Source organism: Engystomops pustulosus, chromosome 9 (genome assembly GCF_040894005.1).
Source record: "Engystomops pustulosus chromosome 9, aEngPut4.maternal, whole genome shotgun sequence".
Classification (NCBI taxonomy): Eukaryota; Metazoa; Chordata; class Amphibia; order Anura; family Leptodactylidae; genus Engystomops; species Engystomops pustulosus.
In genome coordinates this window covers 88,695,901-88,722,139 of record NC_092419.1, presented here as the reverse complement: position 1 = coordinate 88,722,139, position 26,239 = coordinate 88,695,901, and the positions used below count along the sequence as shown (strand labels likewise).

Genomic DNA, 26,239 nt, shown 5'->3' with positions numbered 1-26,239 from the left:
TATAAAAGCCGCCCAACCCACCAAATAAAACAATTTACTTATGACAAAATATTAAACAATAGCTTTGTCTGACATGTGACAATTTCTAGTCTACCACTGTACATTTCATATTTTGTGTTTTCATTCTTCCTGTGAATGTTCCCTCCCATTTTTCCCTTTTTCTGTATCATTAGAGGGGGGATGCTATAAGCATGCTTAGCTGCATCACAAAGTCTTTGGTGTTGTATAGACCACAAAACACCTTGAAGCAATGACATACTTAAGACACTGCGGTATTTCTTTAAGACACTTCTTTTTTTGGGGGGGGGGTGGGGGGGGGGGGTTAAGTTTTATAGGAGGAGGTGTAGACTGGCTGGTGTAATTTGCTATTGACGTCAGTCTCCCCACCTTTTCTTCTATTCTTTATTATAATATATTAGTCTTTATGATCTCTTTCGTCTTCCTTCAAGATTTCTGAAACTGGCAGGCCTTATTTTCATTTCTGCAAACTCGAGGGAGTGTTCATGACCCTTCCAATGGAACCAGTTGACTCCCTAGAAGAAATAAACCAAAGTATGTTATTACAGATAATACAAAGAACACATCTCTTTATTTATATGTATGTGGAATACATATTGTCAATACCAATATAGAGGGCCAGCACTTGATTGTAACTCTGCCCCACAGGTCGTGGCTTGGACCTTTGAGTATCTCCATGCCTGGCAATGCCAATCATGTTCTTAGGCGTCTTGTAAGTCATGCATGGTGTTGAGGGGGCTGCTTTTCAAAGCAGCTAAAAGAGGCATATTTGCATATTTCCCTATAATGATGCCAACATTTACAACTGTGTCATGTACTGCATGCTTCTTTAGTTAAGAAGTTTATGGAATAAGCCTTGCAACTTGACCTAGGATGTAAGCCAAGCCAAGGCCATATTAAAGACTTATAAGAAATCACATATTGAAAAGCTTCTGACTTACCTGACTGTGGCTGCTGTCCCCGTATCTGCCCATGAGGTTTACTCTGTGACAATTCTTGTACCAGAAAGCTCCTTTATAAGACAGAGCACAGTTGGTGATGGCAGAATCGTTGTCCTTGTCAAATGTGGAAAATGGACGTCCATTGTGGTAAGTCATTGAATCTCCTAGAATGGTAAAGGATGGAAGGGATGTAACCAGTCATCATCTACGGGTGTTCATAGATACCAGAACAAACATTTTCTTATAGAGGGGGTTGTTCTAAAATTATCATTGCCAGCATTTCTGTAAGCTAATGGTCTGATCAGTAAGAGTCAACCTAGAAGTGAATGGGAGTCATGGCTGTAATTATGTTTTTTGGACACCGTATTATGGGACTTCATGGCCTGTTTTTATGCTAGTTATAAGAAAAAAACGATTCACTCCAGCACTGAGGAATTTTTTTCTGTTTCCAATCACTTTTTTTTTCGACATTTTGTCAGAAGTTAAAAGTATAAAATTCCAAGCATCACCTTGCAAATACAGTAGGATACTGGCCTGCGCGTTTCAGGTGTTGAAAACACCCTTAGTCAACCCAATTAAATGTGTTTGCCACTTATACTAAATGTTAACTGAGAAAGTTTAGACCCTAATAGGGCCACCCATATTATACTCAACATTGTAAAATTTGCCAGGAGCCCCAGGTTAAGTGATCCACCGAACAGCAGGGCTAAGGACTTCCTGTGACTTCTGGTGGATGAAGGAGGCCTTCTCCATCATAACCCCTCCAATATCAGTGATTGGAGGCGCAGATGTCCTTTGGAGGATACTCCAACAACTGATATGGAAGTATGGGAGTAATTATAAAGGAGGGGGGCATGCAAATGGTAATGCATCCATCTGTTAGAAGCCAGCAGCAGGACAAATTCCTATGAATACAAAGCAGCAGGACATGGGACATCACAGGAAGTAACTCTTATCAGGGTGTCACGTGACTCACGTCTCCTGGCACAACTTTAACAGGGAAGCATACTATGGGTGACCCTATAAGGGTTGCACACTTACCCTGTTAAAGTTTTTTGGAGCATTTTAAATAAAAAATGTACTATTTCCATCACATTTGTATTGAACAATATCTTCTTAATGATAATTGAGCAGGTAATTAAATATCTAATTACAGTAGGTAAAAAATGAGTGTGTATGTGTTAAACCCATGTTATACTGGAAGCGATGAATAAATATGATTAATAGCTCAGCTTACTCAAACATGTGCCCATTATAAGCGCCACCAGAATATGTGCTGTAGAGATAAAGTAATAGCGGCTGAAAAAGTTCATAGAAACATCTCCATTTATTTTAACAGGAATTGATGGCTTGAGTTGCCATCTGTCGTCGTCTATTCCACCATTTTCCCATTAATGGAATTAACCCTTTGAAGCCTTGGAATCCCAACAAAAGATTTATTGTATTATCAATAGAAATTTCTGTAAGGTGGATATATGGGGTGAAGAAGTTTCACTTAAAGTGAATGAGTCACCAGGAATGTCAATTGTAGCAGGTGAAAGGTTCCAATAGCCTATGCCTTTGTCAGCATTCTGAATCATATCAGTACTTTATAAATTTTATTTCATTTTACCAGGCTCCCTGCCAGCAGCATGTGGTGAGTCCCTGGGGGGTGTCAGCTGCAGCCTGTGTGTGCCTTTCTCAGTTCACTCTCCTTCACCCTCATCCTGTCACATGCATTGAGAACGAAGGGAGGGTGGGGGATGTTGTGGAGTAGAGGAAGAATGCTTGAGGAGAACAAACAGCCACGTAGATTGCTGCAGCTTCCTCTCCTCCCCATCCCTGGACTCACCACACACTGTTAGCAGGGAGCCAGGTAATGTGAAATAAACTTATATAAAAGCTACTGAAATGATTCAGAATGCTGACATAGACATAGGCATAAAATCAGCATAGCATAGGCTACTGGAACTTGTCACCAGATAAAAATGACATCCTTAGTGACCCCCAAAGGCCCCCAAAGAAGACATCTGCAATCTGCATTATAACAAATCTAATCATGCTATATAGGATAAGTTATGTTATATATGATGTAAATCGAATGAACACCTACCTGCTGTACCAGAGTACCCATCAACCTTAAGCCTGTAACGACTCCTGGAATCGCCAACTCCAAATTTATCGTAAACAGCATAGGCAGTTTCACCCAGATCTCTCAGGTCAACGCGCAGCTCATACTGTCCCTGGGATGTAATTTTGTGCAAATTCTCCAGACCTATAAATGATAGATTTTTACTTTAGTCATCGGATATATTAAGAATACACAATCTTTTTAATTTCTCTGAATAAAGCACACAGTTTCTTATTATTTAAAATGGTTTTCCAGGACTATAACATTGGGTTTGAACATAACAGTTTTAGAAGTAGCACCACTCATTGGTTGCCTCCGGTATTGCAGCTCAGTTCCTTTAATTTTAACAATATCGTAGACCGTTGGTTCTATCAGATAAATCCTAGATGAGATTTAAGCCCCCATTCACAACAGATGAAAATTACCGGCATCTTCCAATTTTTAGGTTGGTCGACCATCTATGGTGTATAACATCCCCTGATGGGCTACAAGAATTCGGCAAGTTGGAGTTCAACTCCCTGATCCATTTGTTAAGCCAATTGCCTACGTGTATGAGGGAGTCAGGAGATATAGCTGCCATCTAAACACCTATGTGTAAGGAACGGGAGGGGGGGGGGGAATCTTACATTAATAACCAGGGTTTTTCATCGGAAACTCTTACAAGTAGTTTAGAAAATTCTGTTCTGAAAGTTCTGTTAGCCCCAGTTCAGACTTGCATTCAGACTTTCATCACAAAAATCATTATATCATAAGTACTATGCGCATTCCAATAGATTTTTTTTGGCTTGCGTTAGCCAAAAATGTGAACTGGGCTTAAAGGAACACTCCAGTCAAAGCTTATTCATTGTATCATTCATGGTGCAGGGCCTGAAGGGAGAAGCATGATTTTTTTAATCCTTTTTTTTTTTGTTTCTTTGTTTTTCACACAATAAGTGGCACCTGAAGAGTTTGGTAAACTGCATACTACTTTAAAGGGGTTTTCCCACAAATTAAAGTTAGGCCTTATCCACTGGATAGAGCCTAACTTGCTGATCAGTGGGGGTCTCAGTGCTGAGACCCCCGCAGATTGCGAAAATGAGTGGTCCGTCGGGCTCTGTCAGACTAATGGAACAGACGGCTGCTCATGACCGTTCGGCTCCATTAATCTCTATGGAGCTGGTGTAAATTGCTCAGTGCAGCGCTTGGCGATCTCCGTCAGCTCTATAGAGATTAATGGGGCAGAACGGTCATGAGTGACCGTCTGCTCCATTTGTCTGACAGAGCGACAAGGGGTCCAACAGGTCCCTCGTTCTCGTGATCTGTGGGGGTCTCAGCGCTGAGACCCCCAATGATCAGCAAATTAGGCCCTATCCTGTGGATAGGGCCTAACTTTAATTTGTGGGAAAACCCCTTTAAAAGAAATCTACAATCAAAATCCATCATGATAAACCAGGGACACTTACTCATAGATCCAGGCATTGTGATATTTGTTATCCATTGCCATTTTCATACTAAAATCAACTTTTATTTTTATATCTTTGAGCTGAAGGCCTTTTGAGGGTGTTATCAGAGCCTCTCCGTGCTTCAGCTTTACAGGCTATTACACTGTGCAGGAGCACTTCCTCCCTCGCACTGTGTGCTAGATCACATGATATTACACCGTGATATTACTGCAGGCAGAGGGAGAGGGAAGGGTGCCTGCACAGTGTAACAGTCTGTGAAGCTGCAGCATAGAGAATCTGTGGTAACACCCCCAGGATCTCTTCAGTCTCATCATTTTAAAAGTTGATTTTTAGAAGGAAGGAAGAGGATTACCACAGTCACGGTGCCTGGATCTATGAGTAAGTGTCCCTGGTTTATCATAATGGATTTTGATGGCAGGTTTCCATCTTACGGAGCGATATTACTACAATAATAACTGGATTAGTCACTGGTCAGCAGTGCAGGTATCTGGAGACCATGTGAAGTCAATGACATGCAAGAAAAAATTGTCAATAATGATTTTTTTTTCCTCTCTCCGCCTGTTAAACAGTTACTGGTTTAGAACATTATTCATAACCCATGAGCTTTGCTAATGATTTCTTAACTGTGTGTTAGTGCATGTAATTCTTGTTTTTAGCTGTTAAATTGGCTTTCATTTTGCTTTTTTTTTTTTTTTTTAAAAATAATTTGAACAGAATGAATCAATTTAACGGGATAATCTGGCGTTATTACTGTTCTGTACGATAATGGCAGGGAAATAATGACTTGTTTTTTTTTCTGTTGTTTTTTTTTCCCCCCACAAAACATCATTTGCTGCTGCTGAAGTTAATTGCTTGCCTGATACTGTTCAACAAAATAGCACATTTCAAACTAGAAAAAAAAAAAATCCATACTATACTAAGCTGTTATTTTGTGCTCAGTACTAGAACCCCGCAGCTCTAATGTATGTCTTTGTGTTGTAGATCCTGAATTACTCCATGGTTCACATTTGAACAGTAATAAGTGAAGACAAGTAGGTGGTGTAATTTGTTTTATACATGTTTTAGATGTTTTTTTTATGTTTCAGAATGAAAAGAGGCTTTAAAGGGAACCGTTAAACATGCCCTTGTATTATCGGGCAGCATGTTATAGAGCAGGAGGAATAGATTCTACGTAGTGTCCTATCTGCAGGCAGCATGTTATAGAGCAGAAAGAGCTGAACAGATTGTACATAGTGTCCTATCTGCTGGCAGCATGTTATAGAGCAGGAGGAACTGAGAAGATTGTGCATAGTTTCCTATCTGCAGGCAGCATTTAATAGAACTGGAGGGGATGAGCTTATTGTACATAGTGTCCTATCTGTAGGCAGCAAGGTATAGAGCAGGAGGGGCCAAGCAGATTGTACATAGTGTCCTATCTGCAGGCAACATGCTTTAGAGCAGGATGAGCTGAGCAGATTGTAAATAGTGTCCTATCTGCAGGCAACATGCTTTAGAGCAGGATGAGCTGAGCAGATTGTAAACAGTGTCCTATCTGCAGGCAACATGCTTTAGAGCAGGATGAGCTGAGCAGATTGTAAATAGTGTTCTAGCTGCAGGCAGCAAGTTATAGAGTAGAAGGAGCCAAGTAGATTGTACATAGTGTTCTAGCTGCAGGCAGCATGTTATAGAGCAGAAAGAGACAAGTAGATTGTACAAAGTGTTCTAGCTGCAGGCAGCATGTTATAGAGCAGAAGGAGCCAAGTAGATTGTACTTAGTGTTCTTGCTGCAGGCAGCATGTTATAGAGCGGGAGCAGCTGAGTAGATTATACATAGTCTAATAAACATGTAAGGATGTAAGTAATGTGTTATAGGACCACCCAGTAGACTGCAATGTACAAAAATAACTGACATTTCAATAAATAAGTCGCTCTATATATTCTTTAATTCTGTAATAAATGGAGCTGGTACACAAAAACATTTTAAAGCTCTTACATTAATATTGCAATGCATAATACTAAGAATAGTATATATTATATACCATATTCAAGTGAACACACAACAAAAACCCCATATAAATGTGTTGTGAGATAACTAGCAACATAAATATTCTTTTGACATTAAAGAGAACCCGTCATGCAAAATAACCCCCCTAAACTAAATATATTTTCATAAACTACCATTAGAGAGCATTGCCTCTATCCCTTCATTGTCCCTCTACATGCCTGTAAACCTAAGCAATGAGGTCCTAAAGCTGTATGCAAATGACCTGTGAAATGTCCAATGAAGCATTAGCATATTCAAGCTGTCCACTCTATTCATGAGTGGGAGGCACAGCCACACCCCCAGTGCATGACTGACAGCCTGTGTAATGATGTGAGGCTGTATAATGATGTGCTTCCTGGTGCTGGTGGCCAAGCCCACTGCAGCCTGTGTGTGCATGTGTGTGTGTATAGGAGAGATACAGCAGCTCCAGGCAGCCATGTTACAGCAGAACATGTCAGATTCATGTGTAGCTGATGTCTGTGTCTCTCACCTGTATATTAGGAGGATGCAGCATGTCAGCAGATGCAGCACACACACCAGCAATGCTTTACTATACATTACACACAGACATGAGCAGGGGGAGGAGAGGGGAGGGGGCACAGGGGTGACATCACTGCCTCTGACCATGTGACCAGCCTCATTTATATGATAAAGAAAAGATGATTTTACAATGATTAATGTATGAAATAACTAGATAAAGGCTGTGATGGATCCTTGTGAGCTGCTCCAACAGGAAGAGGTGACAGGACTAGTGACACAGACCTGATGACAGGTGTCCTTTAAGCCTTGTAGTGATACTTTTTATTATGGTTTTATACTGACGTAGATAAAATACCATATATACTCGAGTATAAGCCTAGTTTTTCAGCACAAAAAATGTGCTGAAAACCCAAACTCGGCTTATACTTGAGTAAAAAAATATATCAAAACTCACCTTTCTGGCTTCCCCCGCTGCTGGCTATATACTGGCGCAGAGGGCTGGCTATATACCGGGGCAGGGGGGTGGCTATATACTGGGGGATATGAGCTGGCAGGGTATATAGTGGGGACAGGTGCTGGCTATATACTAATATGCAAGGTCCGGCAGGCTATATACTGGGGAGGCTGTGACCAATGCATTTCCCACCCTCGGCTTATACTCGAGTCAATAGGTTTTCCCAGGTTTTTGTGATAAAATTAGGGGCTTTGGCTTATACTTGGGTCGGCTTATACTCAAGTATATACAGTATGCTTTTTAGGTGAACTTTGTTTCAACACTTCATTTTACTGAACACATTGGAGGGGATTTATCATATGATGGCGCTCATGCAGCGATGTATGATAAGAGCCGTGGTTTCCCCCCCCGGCGTGGATTTGGCGTAGCCACAATATGAACCGCCATGTCTTGCAGTGCAAGAAATTGTGATTATTTCAGAATTTTCTACGTCAGAAACTGGTGTAGAAGCAGTGATAAATTCCCCCTGTGTTCTTTATGCATTTTTAGCTTTTACAAATTTTTTGATTCTCATTAAAATGCATAAACTGCATCAATATTTAGACAAAATCTGCATAAACTATGGCATTATTTTTATACTAATCTCCCGTCATATGAATTATTTCTCACTTCAAATTCTTTTATAGTTTCCCTTTTATTTATTGGACACAGATAGAAAAATATCAGTGTTTGGATTGGCTTACTTACCTAAGAAAAATTCATTTTTGGGATCTCCAAATCCAGCACTGTAAGTTCTCCAATTTTTGTAGAAGTCTTCAGAGCCATCAGTTCTTCTCAAAAACACCTGCAGGGTTGAACAAAATACTGTGAGACAATTTTTTTTTTTAACTATTGAATTTTCCAAATTGCACTTTGTACAAGTTCTACATATAAATATATGAGTTGGATGTGTTTTTTAAGCTGTAATTTTTGGCATGTGCGCAGGAATTGTGACTATTCCCCCCCCCCCCCCCCATAGTCCCATCAGCAGATACTTGCAGATAATAAAGATAGATTAAACTCAGTTTAAAAGAGAAGATCCAAGATACTTTGCCTTTAAATAGAAGTTTTCTGTGTCAAAATGTGAAATCGAAACTTAGGAGATGTCTGAATAGTATATTCATATAAAACACGTTTGGCTCATTGACACTGTGTAATTCTTCAAATCTCCTCTGGAGGCGCTAGAGCAAAACTTGCTTCCAAACTCGCTCTTAGATTACTACTGATCACTACAGTCCCAGCAAATGGACATCACAAGATTTACTGATTGTCAATAGATCTTCAGAAACAGAAATTTCCCAATCAAATCTGCATTGGATGATGTAATTTTATAATATTCTGATATTGTCATGAATAGTCACCTGGAGTCAGTTAAGCTGATGGCTGCCCAGGGAAGTGTCAGAGATAAGCATGAATTTGCTTGGTTTAATTATGGATTTTCATTCTTTGAAGTTTTCATTACTTTCTAAGTTTCCCAGCTGCTGACCACATGCTGCATTACATTAGGAAGAACAGTAATGTAAGGAGATATTAATGTAAGTTTAAGTAAGGATAGACAGACAGATAGATAGATAGATAGACAGGTAGATAGATAGATAGATAGATAGATATAGACAGATAGATATAAAATAGATAGATAGATAGATAGATAGATAGATAGATAGATAGATAGATAGATAGATAGATAGATAGATAGATAGACAGATAGATATAGACAGATAGATATAGACAGATAGATAGACAGATAGATATAAGATAGATAGATATAGACAGATAGATAGACACATAGATATAAGATAGATAGATAGATATAGACAGATAGATAGATAGATAGATAGATAGATAGATAGATAGATAGACAGATAGATATAGACAGATAGATAGACAGATAGATATAAAATAGATAGATAGATAGATAGATAGATAGATAGATAGATAGATAGATAGATAGATAGATAGATAGATAGATATAGACAGATAGATATACAATAGATAGATAGACAGATAGATAGATATAAAATAGATAGATAGATACTGTGGGTAAGTAGGTAGATGAATATATAGATATCAGATGAACAGTCAGACGGATGGATAGATAGTTGGAAAATAGGTAGATAATAGATTACTGATGGTGGAGTCTTATAATGTACCTATTCATAGCTTTTTCTTCTTTGTTATTATTGCAAAGTTTTTAATAAATCCTAGAACAGGGCCATTTTTGTAAAACAACTTTTATAAAATATGTAAATGAGCCGGAGGCTTACATCATCTGAGTACCTCCTGGCTCTGGGATGATAATTTATTCATGCCCCCTTTATTGTTAATATAGATGAGTCCTGCCCTGTGATCATTCAGACAGCAGCACAGTGGCTTAGTGGTTAGCACTACAGCATTGCTGAGCTGGGGACCTGGATTCAAGTCCCAGGGTCAAAATACAGAGTTTGTATGTTCTCTCCGTGTTTTCGTGAGTTTCTTCCCACACTCCAAAACATACTGGTAGGTTGATTCGATTATGAGCCTCATTGGGGACAGGGACTGATTTGGCACGCTCTGTGCAGCGCTGCGTAATCTGTGTGCGCTATAGAAATAATGGAATTATCAGCCGGAAGTGTGAAAATCTTGATCGGACATTACTTGCACGGGGTCATGCAGTTGCACAAGCGCAAGAATCTTAAGACTTCCAGCTGATGTCACTGGCGGTCTGAATGATCGTAGGGCGAGACCCAGCTATACTAACAATAAAGGTATGAATAAATGCCCTCAGAGCCAGGAGGAGCACAGATGATGTAGGCCTGACTGCCTCAGACTCGTATACATATTTTTATGGCCCTGTTCTAGGATTCAATTAAAAACATTGTAATAAAGACGAAAAAGCTATGATCAGGTAGGTTATAAGACTCCACTATCAGTATATCTGATGGGAGACATTCTTTAAGTACTGTATCTTCATGTATTTGCAGACACTATCACATCTGACTTTGCTTGTGAAATGTCAGCGTATGATTTTACTACCTTTCAGGCCAGGCATGTATGACATGCATCCTATAAGCTTAGTCTGACATGTGAGCCGGCCATTATAGTGCTGGACAAATTTTCAGCATTTTTCTAAGAATCCCCATACCTCTGGTTTCTACAACAGGTGTTATACTACTCTAGTAGATAATAGATGTGCCTGTGCCTGTGTACTATAGGGACATGTTATTGAGTAATTAGGATAAGAGTTCTATGACTTCTAATTCTTAAACATAAAAACTAGAAAAGTCCCCCATATCTGACCTATAGTATGAGGGCTATCAGGCTACGGTCGTTCTCTAAGCCGATCTGAAGTTGAATCGGTAACAGGTCGGCTGAAACCCAGAAGTCCGGAACAGATCATTGGGTTCAGAGTTCCCTGAATGGAACCGTGACAATTTACCCTAAGAATAACCTCTTATTATTTTAATCCTTTTTAATAATTTATTTCATGTATATTCTGCTATAAGTATTCTGGAATATATGTTGTGTCTGCAGTAGGCACGGGAAATCCTCATAAATATGTTTACCTGGAAAATCTTGAATAAAATAATATCATTTGGTGTAATTTTTTTGTTCTTTTGTTATTATTCTATGAGATGAGTTATATAAGATTTGCAGGTGTTACTCTCTTCACTCCAACAGTTAGGCAAGAAGCAACCTTCAAGAGGAAGATTGTAACGTGGTAAATTCATCAGTGATATGGATTATATAGAAGACATGGAGCAATAAAAGTAAAAGAAGGAAGGGAGGGAAATTTAGAAGGAGAAGATGGAGGGAAGAAAGAAAGGAAGAATAGGCTCCATCACTGCTCTGTGCATAGGCATTACCTTCGGTTTCCGAGCACGAGCACATAACCTGTCAGTGCTCTGGGCATGCTCAGAGCACCTAAGGAGCTGCACCAGAACAGAAGAGTGAGGGTGCGCGCTGAGGGCATTCAGGACACTACTGGGGAGTGGAGTAGACTTTGCTCCCACAACCCGAAGAGGCTATTCTACATCCCAGTAGCCTCTGTCAATAATTAGTATACTAGCTAGATAAAGTTTAGTGTACAAAGTATTTTAGTATTCACTAAAGCTAGATTAGGGTTTAGATCGTTACTAGCAACCTACGATCAGATCTACCTTAATAGGTAGATTTCTGATGGCAGGATTCCTTTAACGCTAAATGGGCAGGGAGTGGGGATGGAGGGCCGGGATGGGACAGGTACACTATGGTATTTGCTTTCCTTCTAAATGCTATAGCAGAATTCCAGGCAGGTGCTGACATATAATTCATCCAATTTCACAATCATGCACCTGATATACCAAGAGGCCAGAACTTCTTGGCATATTAGACGCATCATGGGAGCATGAAGCACCCAATGATGATACATTACCCCTATCATGAGGATGGCTCATGAATGTCATGATTAGACCACACATTGGGTCACAGAGAAGATCCATCAGTGATTTGTATTCTTATCTAATGGTATTATTATCCAAACCTCATAAACTCAAAGCCATTTAAATGGCCAATGATATTCCCGAGTGGGAACCATAATAGCAGAATTACAATAGAAAACATTAAGAGGATCAATTTCAACCGGTCTGTTTTCTGTTGTTTGGCCTTGTAAATGTACAGCAGGTTTTAGTAATAGTGGATACTTACAATCCATCCTCCTCCATCCACATTCATGTCACAGAATACTTCCACGGGTTGTGCCTGGTCACCATTTACATAAATAGTGTACATTCCGGATTCTGTCTCTCCATTCAGAATGGCTTGAGAACAGTCTCTAGGGAAGGTGTACAGAAGTCCAGCTAGAAGAGAAAGAAAGGAAGAAAGGGTTAAATCTTTGTAGAGCTGAGGATTTCTAGTTTAATTAAAGGATGCCCCATTCTTAAATGCCAAATAGGCGCTTTCCAATGTTCCAGTCTATAATAAGACAACTTTGCACTGTCATTTTGTAAGATATCTTTCCTCAGGCAGGATCTGCTCTTCTTTAAGCCTCCTATGCCCCAGTTTGTAAGAAAAAAAGGCATTAAAAAATCATGTAGGGGCTCAAGTCTCCATTAACACCTATGGAGTCTGGAGCCCCTCAGGCTAATTTGCATAATTTTAAAAGCCTTTTTTGTCAAAATCAGGGCATAAGAAACTAAAAGAAGAGCAAATCCTGCCAGAGGCAGCACACACCAGTACGTCAGTGTGCTTGGTGTCCAATCCTTCATCCTGGCGGTAGATTTCCTTTGAAGTCTGCCCTAACCCTTCCACGTTGAATAACTCTAATCTTATGTATATAAACAATAAAATACATTTCTCGGTAAGGTTACTATTATTAAGCATTAGGAATTTTGATCACAAGATATTCAATTTCTTAAATCCTTTCTTTTCCTCTGGCTCCAATGTCTCATTCAGAAAATCTAATTCATATGTGATGGAAAACAAAGGGATTCCAGTTGTAACATGGCAGAGATGATAGCCGCTATAAATTCGGTAAGCCGTAAGAAAGGAAAGAATCGAGAGTCTGCAGCTTCTGTGTGCGACCACAAACCGAACAAAGCCAATAATAATTTGCTATGGGGAATAAAGCACCTCTGCCGATTCCATAAGTCCTGTTCTATAACTTTAGCCAAAAATTTTTTCTTCCTATCAGAAAATTTTGGTTGTTCTTGTCCAGGATTGACTAAAAAAGAAAAATGTGCCTGCTTTAGATTTTGGTGCAATGTAACCACCTGCACTGGGAGCACATCCTGTTCAGTTGACAGCCAGCCAGTGCGAGGTAAGTAGCCCAAAAACATTCTTTGTTTAATCTTCAGCCCTTTGTAGTACATCTCCTGCTTCCAGCACTTACTAGTCTGGCTTCTCTCCCTGCACTCGACTCCTTCCAAGCACATGTTTCCTTTCAAATGCGAATGACTTTCCGTTCAATAACTGGAGACGTTAGGCACCCTTAGGGTCATACTTAGGTCAGACAACACAAAGTTATAGGACTTTGTATATATTTTAGCCAATCATGTATGTAACTATTTACAAGATCAATGTGCCAAAAGACCGATGTGCCAAAAAGATCACATTCCCCCATTACGGTGGCATAGTAGCTCTTACGGATATAAATATGCAGTAAAATATGTGTAAAATATGCTTTATGGATAAAGGAGTCTACAGGTAAATGATTGGTAAATCACAGCTGTCATTGCAGTACACATTTTTCTTTAGAAAAAGGTTTGATTTTTCAGCTCGGAGGAGGTGGAGGTGGAAAAGCTTTTAATGCAGCCTTGACATTTAGAGAGGCGGAAGCTGGAACAGCTCTTGCCGTGTTGATCTGTCAGCAGGACGACTTATATATTTTTTTTGTGTTATGCTTTTAAGGCAAAATAATTTAGCCACACTTATTATATCGATCAGCTCTGTCTACCTTTCGGATAAAAATCCACCGGTTTCTTGATTCAGGTCAAATACAATTGGAGAAATTTACTCATCAATTTATGCCACTTTTCTGACATCAAGAAGCAAATTCTGCAGCACGCCATCTTGGTACAAAATTGTGCAACTTTATTTCAAGTGTGGCATCTCATGGGTCGAAAGACTTATGACCATTTATGATGGGAAGTGGCATAAGTTATAGAAATAAGGGAATTGGTATACATTTCTATTTTCAGACAAAGATTGAGGCTAAATTAATAACAGGCCTCACATAATTGCTACATAAACAGTCGCTATCTTATTGTGGGTTCCCATCCAATGTTGCCAATGTTACTTAAAAAAAACGATACCACAGTACGTATAGGACCCTAATATGGCCACCCATGTGATACTTACCCTGGTAAATTTTCCCAGTAGTCATGGGTAAGTGACCGCCTGACGGCAGGATTTCCTGTGATATCATGGCGGTACACTCAATACTATCTGTGCTCCCATACCAATGGTAGGAGGCACATGCAGATACATCAGGTACTGAGAAACTTTACCAAATATTATGGGTGATCCTATTAATGACTTATATTTACCCTGGTAAATTTCCCCAGTAGTCGCGGATAAGTGACCCCCTGCCAGCAGGACTTCATGTGGCATCCAGTGTCCTGCTGGCTTCCAGTTGTTGGAGGAGGCCATGCACTCACTAGTGTCTGCACTCCCCTTCCACCATAACCCCCTCCCCATATAAGTGGGTGGAGAGACATGGAGATACATCAGCTACCAAACAACTAAGGTGTAATATGGGTGACCTTATTACGGTCTTAAGCTTACCCTGGTAAAGTTTTATATTAGTGGCCAACACCTTTAAAGTTATTGGGTTCCAATACACAATCTGTACCAGGCTCAGAATCAGTCCCAATCAGTCGGATCGTCTGACCAATCCGCCCCCCCCCACCCCCCGATTTGTGTTGCACGTAAGTCAGCTCGATTGTGCCAAAATTGGATCGAGTGCACCAAAAACCCCTGTTAAATGCGGCTCTAATTGGAAATAGTCGGGAAACTCGACGGAAATGCAGTGTGCGGATCCTTAGTAAATGTGCCCCATTGTATCTAGTAATAGACTCGTCATATGGAAAAAAGACGGATTATGATCAATGAACCCCAATATTTTGGATTTTGTACCGCATAAACCCCAAAACAGTAACATTCATGAACTATTTAAAAAAAAAAAAACAAAGTCATGAAAGATGAAGATGATTAAACACTGATATCCTTACTTGTTGTGAATATAGTTTGGATGAATTTGCTCTTGAAGTCGCCATTTAATGCCTGGAGCCTCACTGTGTATTCCGAAGAGGGACTGAGATCTAGCAATCTGTAAGAGGTGGCGTCTGGTCCCAAAGCTACTTCCTACAATGAGAAAGACCAAAAAAATGTAAGATAATTCTGAACATGTTATTCTCATACTACTATGACATGGAACTAGTGTGAACATATTGTTTATAGACCATGATTCATTCTGTGCTAACATTAGGTTAAAATGGTTGGCCATTTTACCTCCTGTTTTTGTGTGTGAAGTGTGTGTAAGTGTGGGGGCAGGATATTAGGTAAATTACCACTATACATCGGTTAAATGTTCTGCACCGAAGCCTCATGTCTTTTACCTCATCAGCCAGACACTCCTATCCATAACATGGCTGCAGATCAAGGGTCATGTGATCTCTAAATGTCCATGAACAATCGACCTGCCAGGACCTTGATCTTTTAATCATGACTCCTATCATAAGGTCCTGGCAGGGCAATTGCTCATGGCCAGATAGAGATCACATGACCCCCCTTCTGCAGCCATTTCATGGACAGAAATGTCTGGCTGATGAGGTAAAGGACAGGAGGCTTCACTTTACATTACAAGTAAGTGGAGCAGAACTATTAACCCCTTAACGCTCTGCGCCGTAGCTCTACGGCGCAGAGGTATAAGGGATGTATGAAGAGGGCTCACGGGCTGAGTCCTCTTCATACAAAGGTGGGGGTTTTTGCATAATGCATAAAACCCCCACCACTAATAACCGCGGTCGGTGCTAGCACCGATCGCGGCTATTAACCCCCCCGTTGCCGCCGGCATTCAAAAGACGACGGTACGTGGGCGCCGCCATCTTTTTTTCGATTGCCACGCCCCCGAACGTCATCGGGGGGGCGGCGATCGGTTGCCATGGTAGCCTCGTGTCTTCTTTTGACACGAGGCTATATGGCAGCTGCAGATTCGTTACAATGAGCCAGTGGCTCATTGTAATGAATGTGCTGAAAAAATGCCATATATTGCAATACAGAAGTATTGTAGTATATGGTAGCAGCGATCTGACCATCTAGGGTTAATGTACCCTAGATGGTCTAAAAGATAGTGAAAAAAAAAAGAAAAAAAAAAGTTTAAAAAATAAAAAAAATTAATAAAATATTAAAAGTTCAAATCACCCCCCTTTCCCTAGAACGGATATAAAACATAATAAACAGTAAAAATCACAAACATATTAGGTATTGCCGCGTCCCAAAATGCCCGATCTATCAAAATATAAAAACGGTTACAGGCGGCGGTGACCTCCAAGGCGGGAAATGGCGCCCAAATGTCCGAAATGCGACTTTTACACCTTTTTACATAACATAAAAAATGAAATAAAAAATGATCAAAATGTCGCACAGACCTCAAAATGGTAGCAATGAAAACGTCGCCTCATTTCGCAAAAAAATGACCTCTCACACATCTCCGTGCGCCAAAGTATGAAAAAGTTATTAGCGTCAGAAAATGGCAAAATTTTTTTTTTCTTTTTTGTACACATTCGTTTAATTTTTGAAAATGTATTAAAACACAATAAAACCTATATAAATTTGGTATCACCGCGATCGCACCGAACCAAAGAATAAATTAGGCGTGTTATTTGGAGTGAAAGTCGTAAAAACTGAGCCCACAAGAACGTGACGCACGTTTTTTTAAATTTTTCCACATATGGAATTTTTTTTCAGCTTCGCAGTACACGGCATGTTAAAATAAATAACATTACGGGAAAGTAAAATTTGTTAAGCCCTCACACAGGTCTGTACACGTAAAAATGAAAAAGTTATGGATTTTTGAAGTTGGAGAGCGAGAAATGAGCCGAAAAACCCTGCGTCCTTAAGGGGTTAATAGATGTATATTGGGAAATTCCCTAATATCCTGCCCCCCAAACATACACACACATTAAGAAGTGGCTAACCCCTTTAAAGCAGTTTTCCAGACAAAATATTGAGAGTCCATCAAAGGATAGGTCATTAATATCAGATCAGTAAGGGGGTGAAGCACCCAGCATCCCCATAAAGCCACTTCCAAAAACTGATCAGGAAGCACATAAATATACATAGACGGTACCTAATAATTTCACATAACATTATGTAGCAGTGGGCTCAGCTCCTCCTGTCTAGAGCTAGAACTGCAGAATTTTACAGATTCCCTTTAAGGCCAACGGAGAACATTAACTATGAAATACAAATGGGGCGATTACAGATTTTGTCTGGTATTGCTCAAATCTTAATTTCTGTACTGCACCATTTCTGTGGTTGGCGCTGCTAATACAGGCGGTCCCCTACTTAAGAACACTCGACTTACATACGACCCCTAGTTACAAACGGACCTCTGGATATTGGTAATTTATTGTACTTTAGCCCCAGGCTACAATAAACAGCTATAACAGTTATCAATGGTGCCTGTAATGAAGCTTTAGTGTTAATATTGATTCTTATGACAACCCAACACTTTTGAAATCCAATTGTCACAGAGACCAAAAAAATTCTGGCTGGGATTACAATGATAAAATATACAGTTCCGACTTACATACAAATTCAACTCAAGAACAAACCTACAGTCCCTATCTTGTATGTAACCCGGGGACTGCCTGTAATTCTTTTCTTTGGAAGGATGTCAGGAGTCATTTCGATTCTCATTACGGCTACATAGTTAGATTAACGACACAAACTGTGTCCTGTCTGAAAATCATTACTAATATATCAGGTTGTGTAAATGGCATTCATACTGTATTTTCCTCTAACTATGGATACATTATCCATCAGGACTTTTCATAATTACCATGTATGTGTACAAGAAGAATAACACAAATGCTGTAAAATAAAGGCCTTGAATAAACCCAGCCTGGTATGTGTTTATTGAGTGTTTCTAATTTATGGTTATCTTCAGGGCTATCCCCTACTACAGTGATGGCAAACCTTTTAGAGACCGAGTGCCCAAACATCAACAAAGACCCACTTATTTATCGCAAAGTGCCAACACAGAAATTTAATTTGTGATTTATACTCCCTTCACTGTCACAGTTTTCATTGATACCAGCACCCTCAGGCACCAATATAGCAGAAAATAGTCCCAGGTAGAGCTGTCACTTTAAAATACCTCTTTGCACAGCAAGTCTTGTGCTGTCTGGGACTGCAGGAAGATACCTGGAGTCATCTCTGGTGATGGCCTGAGTGCCCACAGAAAGGGCTCCGAGTGCCACTTCTGGCACCAGTGCCATAGGTTAGCCATCACTGCCCTACTACATGGCCATATACATGGTTATCTTCAGGGCTATCCCCTACTACATGGCCATATACATGGTTATCTTCAGGGCTATCCCCTACTACATGGCCATATAAATGGTTATCTTCAGGGCTATCCCCTACTACATGGCCATATAAATGGTTATCTTCAGGGCTATCCCCTACTACATGGCCATATAAATGGTTATCTTCAGGGCTATCCCCTACTATATGGCCATATAAATGGTTATCTTCAGGGCTATCCCCTACTACATGGCCATATAAATGGTTATCTTCAGGGCTATCCCCTACTATATGGCCATATACATGGTTATCTTAAATATTCACAACACATTTACTCCTTTACCATTTTAATTACTGGGTTATTATCACATACAATTCAGGAGATCACTGCAGTTTGAAAAAGGAGCGATCAAAAGGCAAATGATTAAGTGGCCATGACAGAGGCTCATTCTCATCTCTCACTCATAATTACTTTGTAATTAAAATGTTTTGCATATTAACCTTTCAGTGTTTCTAAATTATCCTTCTAATATGGTTGAAATGGTGTGTTATGGTGCTTGTATACCAGGTCAGGCTGCAATTAGCTTCTCAAAGATTGTAATCCTTGTATTTTCTTTCATTCTTTCTTTCCATAGTATCTATCTATCTATATACAGTATAGTATTTTATCAATCTATTCTGTCTATCTATATGTATCAATTTTTCGTATGTATCTATCTATCTATCTATCTATCTATCTCATATCTATCTATCTATCTCATATCTATCTATCTATCTCATATCTATCTATCTATCTCATATCTATCTATCTATCTCATATCTATCTATCTATCTATCTATCTATCTACAGTATCTATGGGTAGTGTGCAGTTCCCCCTTGCTCCAACCTACTCTACTGCCATCCATAAGTAAATGCAATTATTTGTGGGCTTCTACAATAGGTGTATAAGCCGTGGTATATGTACCCCTATGTATCTATCTATGTATGCAGCTCTATTGGCTTGTGTTGTACTGTGTATTTATTCCCAATATTAGTGGAGACTCCAGTGGTTGAATAAATAATCCTTATCAAGTCATCAATTTATAAAGATATAAATAATACTCTAGTTGTGCTTCTGATTACTGAACACTATTATTTTAACATAAGGATATGGTCACATTCTCTGTACTGAAGGTACTATCTCATGTTGTATTTGGCTACTATGAGTGGTGGGGGATGGTAGCCCACTGTTGCCGCACTGTCTGGCCATACCCAGAAGAATCATACACATATTTCCCCATTACAAAAAGGAACTGGCACATTCTAAGAATGTTACTTGTCCTTTCTTGTGTAATTTAATGGTCATATTTCATTTTGGTCTTGTGGCCTCAAGCACATTTCCATAAAACCAGACATATTTTTGCCTTTTCTTTATCTTGTAACTAAAGCCCTAAAGAACATAAAGGAGCAAAGAACAGAGATGCCAATAGAGAGATAACAGAGAGTAAGAACTTATCTGCTCTGGAGTCCAATCATGCTCCTGCAAAAGACCCTTAGGGTGGTGGAACACGTGGCGTTTTGAACCAGTTTTTAGTCCTTTTTTTAGCCTTGTGTTTTCAGTCTGTTAAAAAACGCATGCCTTTTTGCGTTCTTCCGTTTTTGTTAGTTTTTAATTTAGATAATCGGGAAAACCGGACTTAGGCTACATGCACACTGCCGTTGCCCGTCGTACCATAGCACGGCGGGCACACGGCAGCGCGCGGGGAGAGGAGGAGATGAGTGCTGCTGACCGCCGACCCTCTCCATAAGGATGTATGGCGCATGGCGCCGTAATACGGCAAAAGATAGGACATGTCCAATCTTTTTCCCGGGTACAGAGCGGTACGGTTCCGCATGTGTGCTGCACCATACCGCTCCCACAGGGGGCGCCGTGTGGCCATTGTAGTCTATGGGGGACGTATATCGGCCATATATACATCCCCCATGCGGCACTGTGAATGTAGCCTAAAAGCGGACTAAAAACGCCTCCTGTGCCACCACCCTTAGAGCGAAGGTCCCATCCCAGGTTGTCTGCAACCCTTGTAAAAACTTTAGGATTTTTTAATATAGATATTGAAACAACATGACAGCTACATCCACAGCCCAGAGCTTGTGGATCATTCCCAAACATCAGAATATCTCATAAAGACAAAGGTAAGACCTGTACTGCTATAGGATATTACTACATTACCTGGTGTAGATCTATCACAGTGTAAAATCTATAGAGACATAAAGCCAGCAAGGAATTCTGGGTGATTTTAGCTCTAAGTACTAATAAGTAATTATATAAGCAAGTCTGGACTATAAGACATATTCTACGTCAGAACCAGTATCATTAAATGACCCAACTATCCTTGAAACAGCTGGACATCAACTAAGAACAAAAGAACTGTGCAGCTTCTGCTATGAAGATGAAGATTCGGCTATGGGACATGGAGTTGACATGCTGACCTTGGAATGAGTGCTTGGTGACCTTATCAAAGAAATTCCTTTCAGAAGGATAATAGCGGCCATAGATTATAGATAGCTTTCAGCTGACGACTATTACTCTTAATTCCTCTGCCTACCCATCTTCAAATTGCCATATTTAGGAAATGGAAACAAGACACCTCTGGTGGCTTTCCTGCCCTGAGTGCAAGAGATTGAAGGGTTGGGCATGTTGGATTTATGACTGTGATTGAAGTAGGTTGCGATTACCTTGACTGTTCCGTCCACAGACTCATAGATGAGTAAGAAACCTGTGATGATTGATCTTGGTGGTCTCCATGTAATCAAAGCAGATTCTGACTGAATTTCACTTGCTGCCAAATCTCTTGGGGCATCCAAGGCTGTGAACCCAAAAGAGAATTTTCAGTTTTTCCTGTAGAGATTTATTACAAAAAAATGTACAAATGGCTTGTCTTTATATGGGTTTAGGAGAACTTCAAAATTCAGTATAGTGATAAGGACATTTCCCAAAATTTATTTCAATTGTCAGATTTGATTCAGTCCAAATTCTAAGTACCATATTTTTTTTAATGTGGGCCTCATTCATAGGATTATATTGAACCCTATTTCAGTTTTTAAGGTCAGATTCCCAAACTTGGACCTGGTACAGTGATACCTGACCGGGTTGTAGAAGGTTCAATGAGAAGACTCCCCCTTCTAAGGCCCCTCATCATGGCCATTGGTACCAGGTCCCAATTCTGGTTTTCTTCCCTGGCTTTGAGGTTTATAGATGTTATAGAAATTTAGACTACTACAAAAAGTTACACATCTTAGGAAAATTTAATGGGGCACATTTACTAAGGGTCCGCGGACCTCATTTCCTTCGGGTTTCCCGACTATTTCTGTCACATTTAACAGGGGTTTTTGGCACATGCAATCGGATTTTGGTGCAATCACGCCGACTTTCATGTGACACAAATCGGGGGGTAGTAAATAGGGTAGTGGGGAGATTAATAAATCTCCCCCATTATTCTGTTGCGTCACCTGCACAGCCGTCCCACCGATGATGTCAGGCCATGTATCCATCGGCGCTTTAGGGGCGGGGACTTCATTATATGCTGGTGCATGAAAGCCGGCATGTGATAATTGCCCCCTGTCCCCTATGAAAACAAGCAGATCTAAAAGCCTCTTGAGAGGGAAATGTGGGTTAAAAACTAATCTTTTTTGAAGAACTTTTCAATGCCGTATGTGCATATATTATTATGAGCGGCACTGGAGAGGAGAAGGGGTGAGCGCTGCTTGTGCTGTAATACGGGGAAAGATAGGACAAGCACCGTACAGTTCCGTGCACCCATTGCCGGCCAATGAGGGATGTATATACCTCCCCCAACGGTCGTGTGAATGACTCATACTGTACAGACAGACTCCAGGCTCTCACATCAGAAGGCTAAATATATTGATGGATCATGTCCATTCAAGCCGTTGCTTTTTCTCCTTTAAGTATCTGTTTATTTTGTTACGGCTTCTAATCTGACGGCTATTAATAATTACCGGTATATGTATCTAGGCAAACATTGGAGATCAACATTTGAGTCTGAAAGAAAAGAATTGCAGGTTTCCCCAGCGCCATCTGTCAGACAGTGATGATTTTATTCTTTACCTTCTAGTCTTCAGACCTTTGTCAGTGACACCTGGTTTTATGCATCTACAATTTATGTGAGTGCAGCCCTTGAGCTCAGCCGCGGTGTCAAGATCTGGGTGACAAGTATAAGCTCGCTTCTGCCGTTAGACAATAGATAATCCTTTTCATCTTGATGCCGGATAAAGAGCGTTGGTACACCTACCTAGCATTAGCATTTATATTATTACTTCTTCTCGGGACAGATGTATTCACTATCTACATTACCTGGAGAGCTTTCAGCTGTAAACCCTATGCTAGACCTTCATATACATGTAATTGCAGCTTCACTATACCTGTAGTGAATATAGTGGAGATTTCCCGACTTCTAAGTGCTCCTCTAACAGCGTATATCCTCAATACGTATTCAGTAGCCGGCTGAAGCCCGATGATATCATTTTCCACAGTGTTCCCTGAGACTGTAACCTCTACTGCCGGAGCTGCCGCAAGGAGAAGAAATGGCAAATCATAGTAAATTGGAAAAAGTAATGAAACAAAGGGATCTTGAGTAAGAAAATGAAGGGTCCTTACCATTCTTTGCCGAGTAGGAGAGAACATAACTATCCACAGATGCCAATGATGGTTTCCACAGTGCCAGGGCTTCAGAATCGGTGACATTAATGGCCCTTAGACCTGATGGACTGTCGAGCGCTATAACAGAAATAGCAATTGTCTAAAATACTTTTTAGGACGTATTTCATGATAAGAAGAAAACTGTTAAAACTTGAGATGATCAGATGTCTTCTTAGATTATCCACTAGATACTTCCTGACGATCCTTCTCTTTTCATTAATTATTGTAATGGTTGTAATTGGATATAGATGGGGCCACCATCAGGGATAATCACAAAAAAGGCCAAGAAATGGCCTCACTAAGACCCATTAGTCAAAAAAAGAAAAGTTATGTGTTGTTTAAAACAATTATGTTTATTTCATCACTTAAAACTGAGAAGTAATGAAATAAAGATAATTGTTTTAAACAACGCATAACTTTCCTTTTTTTGACTAATGGGTCTTATTAAACTAATAATAGATGTATATCGGTAAATTACATAATATTCTGCCCCCCCCCCTCCACACTTACACACACATTACCAAATACTTTAATTTATTGGCCAACCCCTTTAATTGCCGATGGGTGGGACCTAAGCATTGCAATGGTCTTCTGTATTGAGCCTCTCATACCATACAGCCTCCCATTTGCTGTCTCCTCCTTGTCACATGACAGACCCCATGCCCACCTAAGGTCCTATCCCCTTCTCTTTCCCTCAGACCACACCGTTCTGCCTCCTAGTGGATATTAATGTTAAAATAATAATCATTTCGCTTTTCTTAGCTATGCAGAGATCACCAAACAGACTAAATTTCCAAAATGTCCAGCAGACACAGACTGTAATGATCCGCAGATTGATTTTGCACTGTCCCTGTCTGCAGTCTATTGTTGTAAATGGAAACCTTTACTCTGCTCAAGAGACCTTTGAAGATGTGGATCGATGACACTTTGGAAAGTATACAATATAATGGAATGGGATTTGTATAGATGCCATTCACTATAACGGACATCAATATATCATAATAAGCAGTATGGACAGGGAAGACATCATGACACTGATGAGTATTGATAATATATAAAGTGTATGGGCAGGGCCGGCGCCAGCACTGGGCATACCTGGGCAAATACTGGGGCCCAGAGCTGCTGGGGGGGGCACATAAGGCTGTACATAAGGAATCCATGGGGTGAGTGGGGCTTTATATAAAATAAAGAGGGCGCTGATTGGTAATATTTTAGGGAAGAGGAGACTCGTTTTAGTTTCTGAATTTTTAATGGCGCCATGTGAGAGCACTGCAAAGAGGCCCCGTGAGGCTCTGTCACTGAGGGGCCTTCTGTAACCTGGAGCCGACCCTGTATATGGGCACCACATGGTAGCATACATACCTGTTGTCAGGGTGTCAGAGGCTGGTGCACTTTCTTCACTGCCTTTAACAGATACAAGACTTACTCGGTATTCAACACCAGGCAGGAGGTTCACCAAAGTAGTTGTGGTTCTAGAACCATCCACTTCCACCGTGTTGCTGGGACCTAAAATGTAACAGGTTTATCATGAAAATATAGTATAAGTATCTGGAAAAAACTGCCTGCAGAATCTGCTCTGCTCCTCCTGCTGTATAACATGCTACCTGCAACTAGTACACAATATACAATCTGCTAAGCCACTTCGCTATACAACATACTGCCTGCAGGTAGGGCACTAGGTAGAATCTGCACAGCTCCTCCTGCTCTATAACATATTGCCTGCAGGTAGGACATTATATGCAATGTGCTCGACCACATCTGCTATGTAACATATTGCCTGCAGACAGGATACTATGTTCAATCTGTTCAGCTTCACCTGCTCTATAGCATTCTGCCTGCAGATAGGATACTATGTACCATCTTCTCAGCTACTTCTGCTATATAACATACTAGATAGGCACTATATACAATCTGCTCAGCTCCTGCTCTATAGCAGTGATGGCGAACCTTTTAGAGACCGAGTGCCCAAACTACAACCAAGACCCACTTATTTATCACAAAGTGCCATTCAGCTCACTGAGGACCCCAATAAAGCAGAAAATAGGAGAAATTGGATGATCATTGTAGCTTCCCTCAAGGATCCCCTAGACAGAAAGAACTGTCAAGGCCAGAGCAGGAGCTACAATGATAAATCCAGTAGTCCCAGGTAGTCCTGTCACTTTAAAATAGCTCTGTACACAGCAAGCCCTGGGCTCTCTGGGACTGCAGAAAGAAACCTGGAGTCCTCTCTGGTGATGGCCTGGGTGCCCACAGAGAGGGCTCCGAGTGCCGCCTCTGGCACCCGTGCCATAGGTTCGCCATCACTGCTCTATAGCATTCTGTTTATGTACAATCTTCTAAGCCACTTCTGCTATATAACGTGCTGCCTGCAGATAAGACACTTAATACAATCTACACAGCTCCTCCTGCTCTATAACGTGCTGCCTGCAGATAAGACACTTAATACAATCTGCTCAGCTCCTCCTGCTCTATAACATATTGTCTGTAGATAGGACTCTATGTACAACCTGCTCACCTCCTCCTGCTCTATAACATGCTGCCTGCAGATAGGACACTATATACAATCTTCTCAGCTCCTCCTGCTCTATAACATACTACCTGCAGATAGGACACTATGTACAATCTGCTCAGCTCCTCCTGCTCTATAACATACTACCTGCAGATAGGACACTATGTACAATCTGTTCAACCACTTCTGCTCTATAACATCCTGACACAGATAGGACTAAAGGTGTTATCATAGTAACCCCCTACATACAAATATACGTTTGAACTGTTTTTAATTTGACTTTATCTACAATATTTTACCTCCGGCCACAGGAATATAAGTGATCAGGAATTTGGTCACGCGGATCTTCGGTGCTAGCCAGATGACTTTAGCAGAGTTCTCAGTAATGTCAGCGAAAGAAAGTCCTTTTGGAGACCCCAGGGCTGCGGAGACATAAGAAGAGCTACTTAGTGCTGATAGTTAAGCCTCCCTGGGGCAGTTCTGGAATGTTCTGAAATCTTCTGCTTCCCACCTTCTCCTAATGACTAATAATTACATGAC

The 26,239-nt window shown here is 40.4% G+C and overlaps 1 protein-coding gene across 3 annotated transcripts in view; it reads right to left on the bottom strand.

Moving 5' to 3' along the window:
• Window positions 1-313: 313 nt before the first annotated feature.
• Window positions 314-26,239, bottom strand: part of TNC (tenascin C) — an 86,512-nt gene continuing 60,586 nt past the window's right edge. For all 3 annotated transcript variants that reach the window (XM_072125058.1, XM_072125060.1, XM_072125061.1), the window contains 11 exons: window positions 25,999-26,121; window positions 24,553-24,696; window positions 23,149-23,268; window positions 22,914-23,057; window positions 21,210-21,340; window positions 15,193-15,325; window positions 12,170-12,321; window positions 8,216-8,312; window positions 3,052-3,213; window positions 960-1,123; window positions 314-533 (listed from right to left, as the gene is read on the bottom strand). In XM_072125058.1, the coding sequence (XP_071981159.1) occupies window positions 423-533; window positions 960-1,123; window positions 3,052-3,213; window positions 8,216-8,312; window positions 12,170-12,321; window positions 15,193-15,325; window positions 21,210-21,340; window positions 22,914-23,057; window positions 23,149-23,268; window positions 24,553-24,696; window positions 25,999-26,121 (1,481 nt within the window). In that variant the 3' untranslated portion in view covers window positions 314-422. The remainder of the gene's footprint in view (window positions 534-959; window positions 1,124-3,051; window positions 3,214-8,215; window positions 8,313-12,169; window positions 12,322-15,192; window positions 15,326-21,209; window positions 21,341-22,913; window positions 23,058-23,148; window positions 23,269-24,552; window positions 24,697-25,998; window positions 26,122-26,239) is intronic.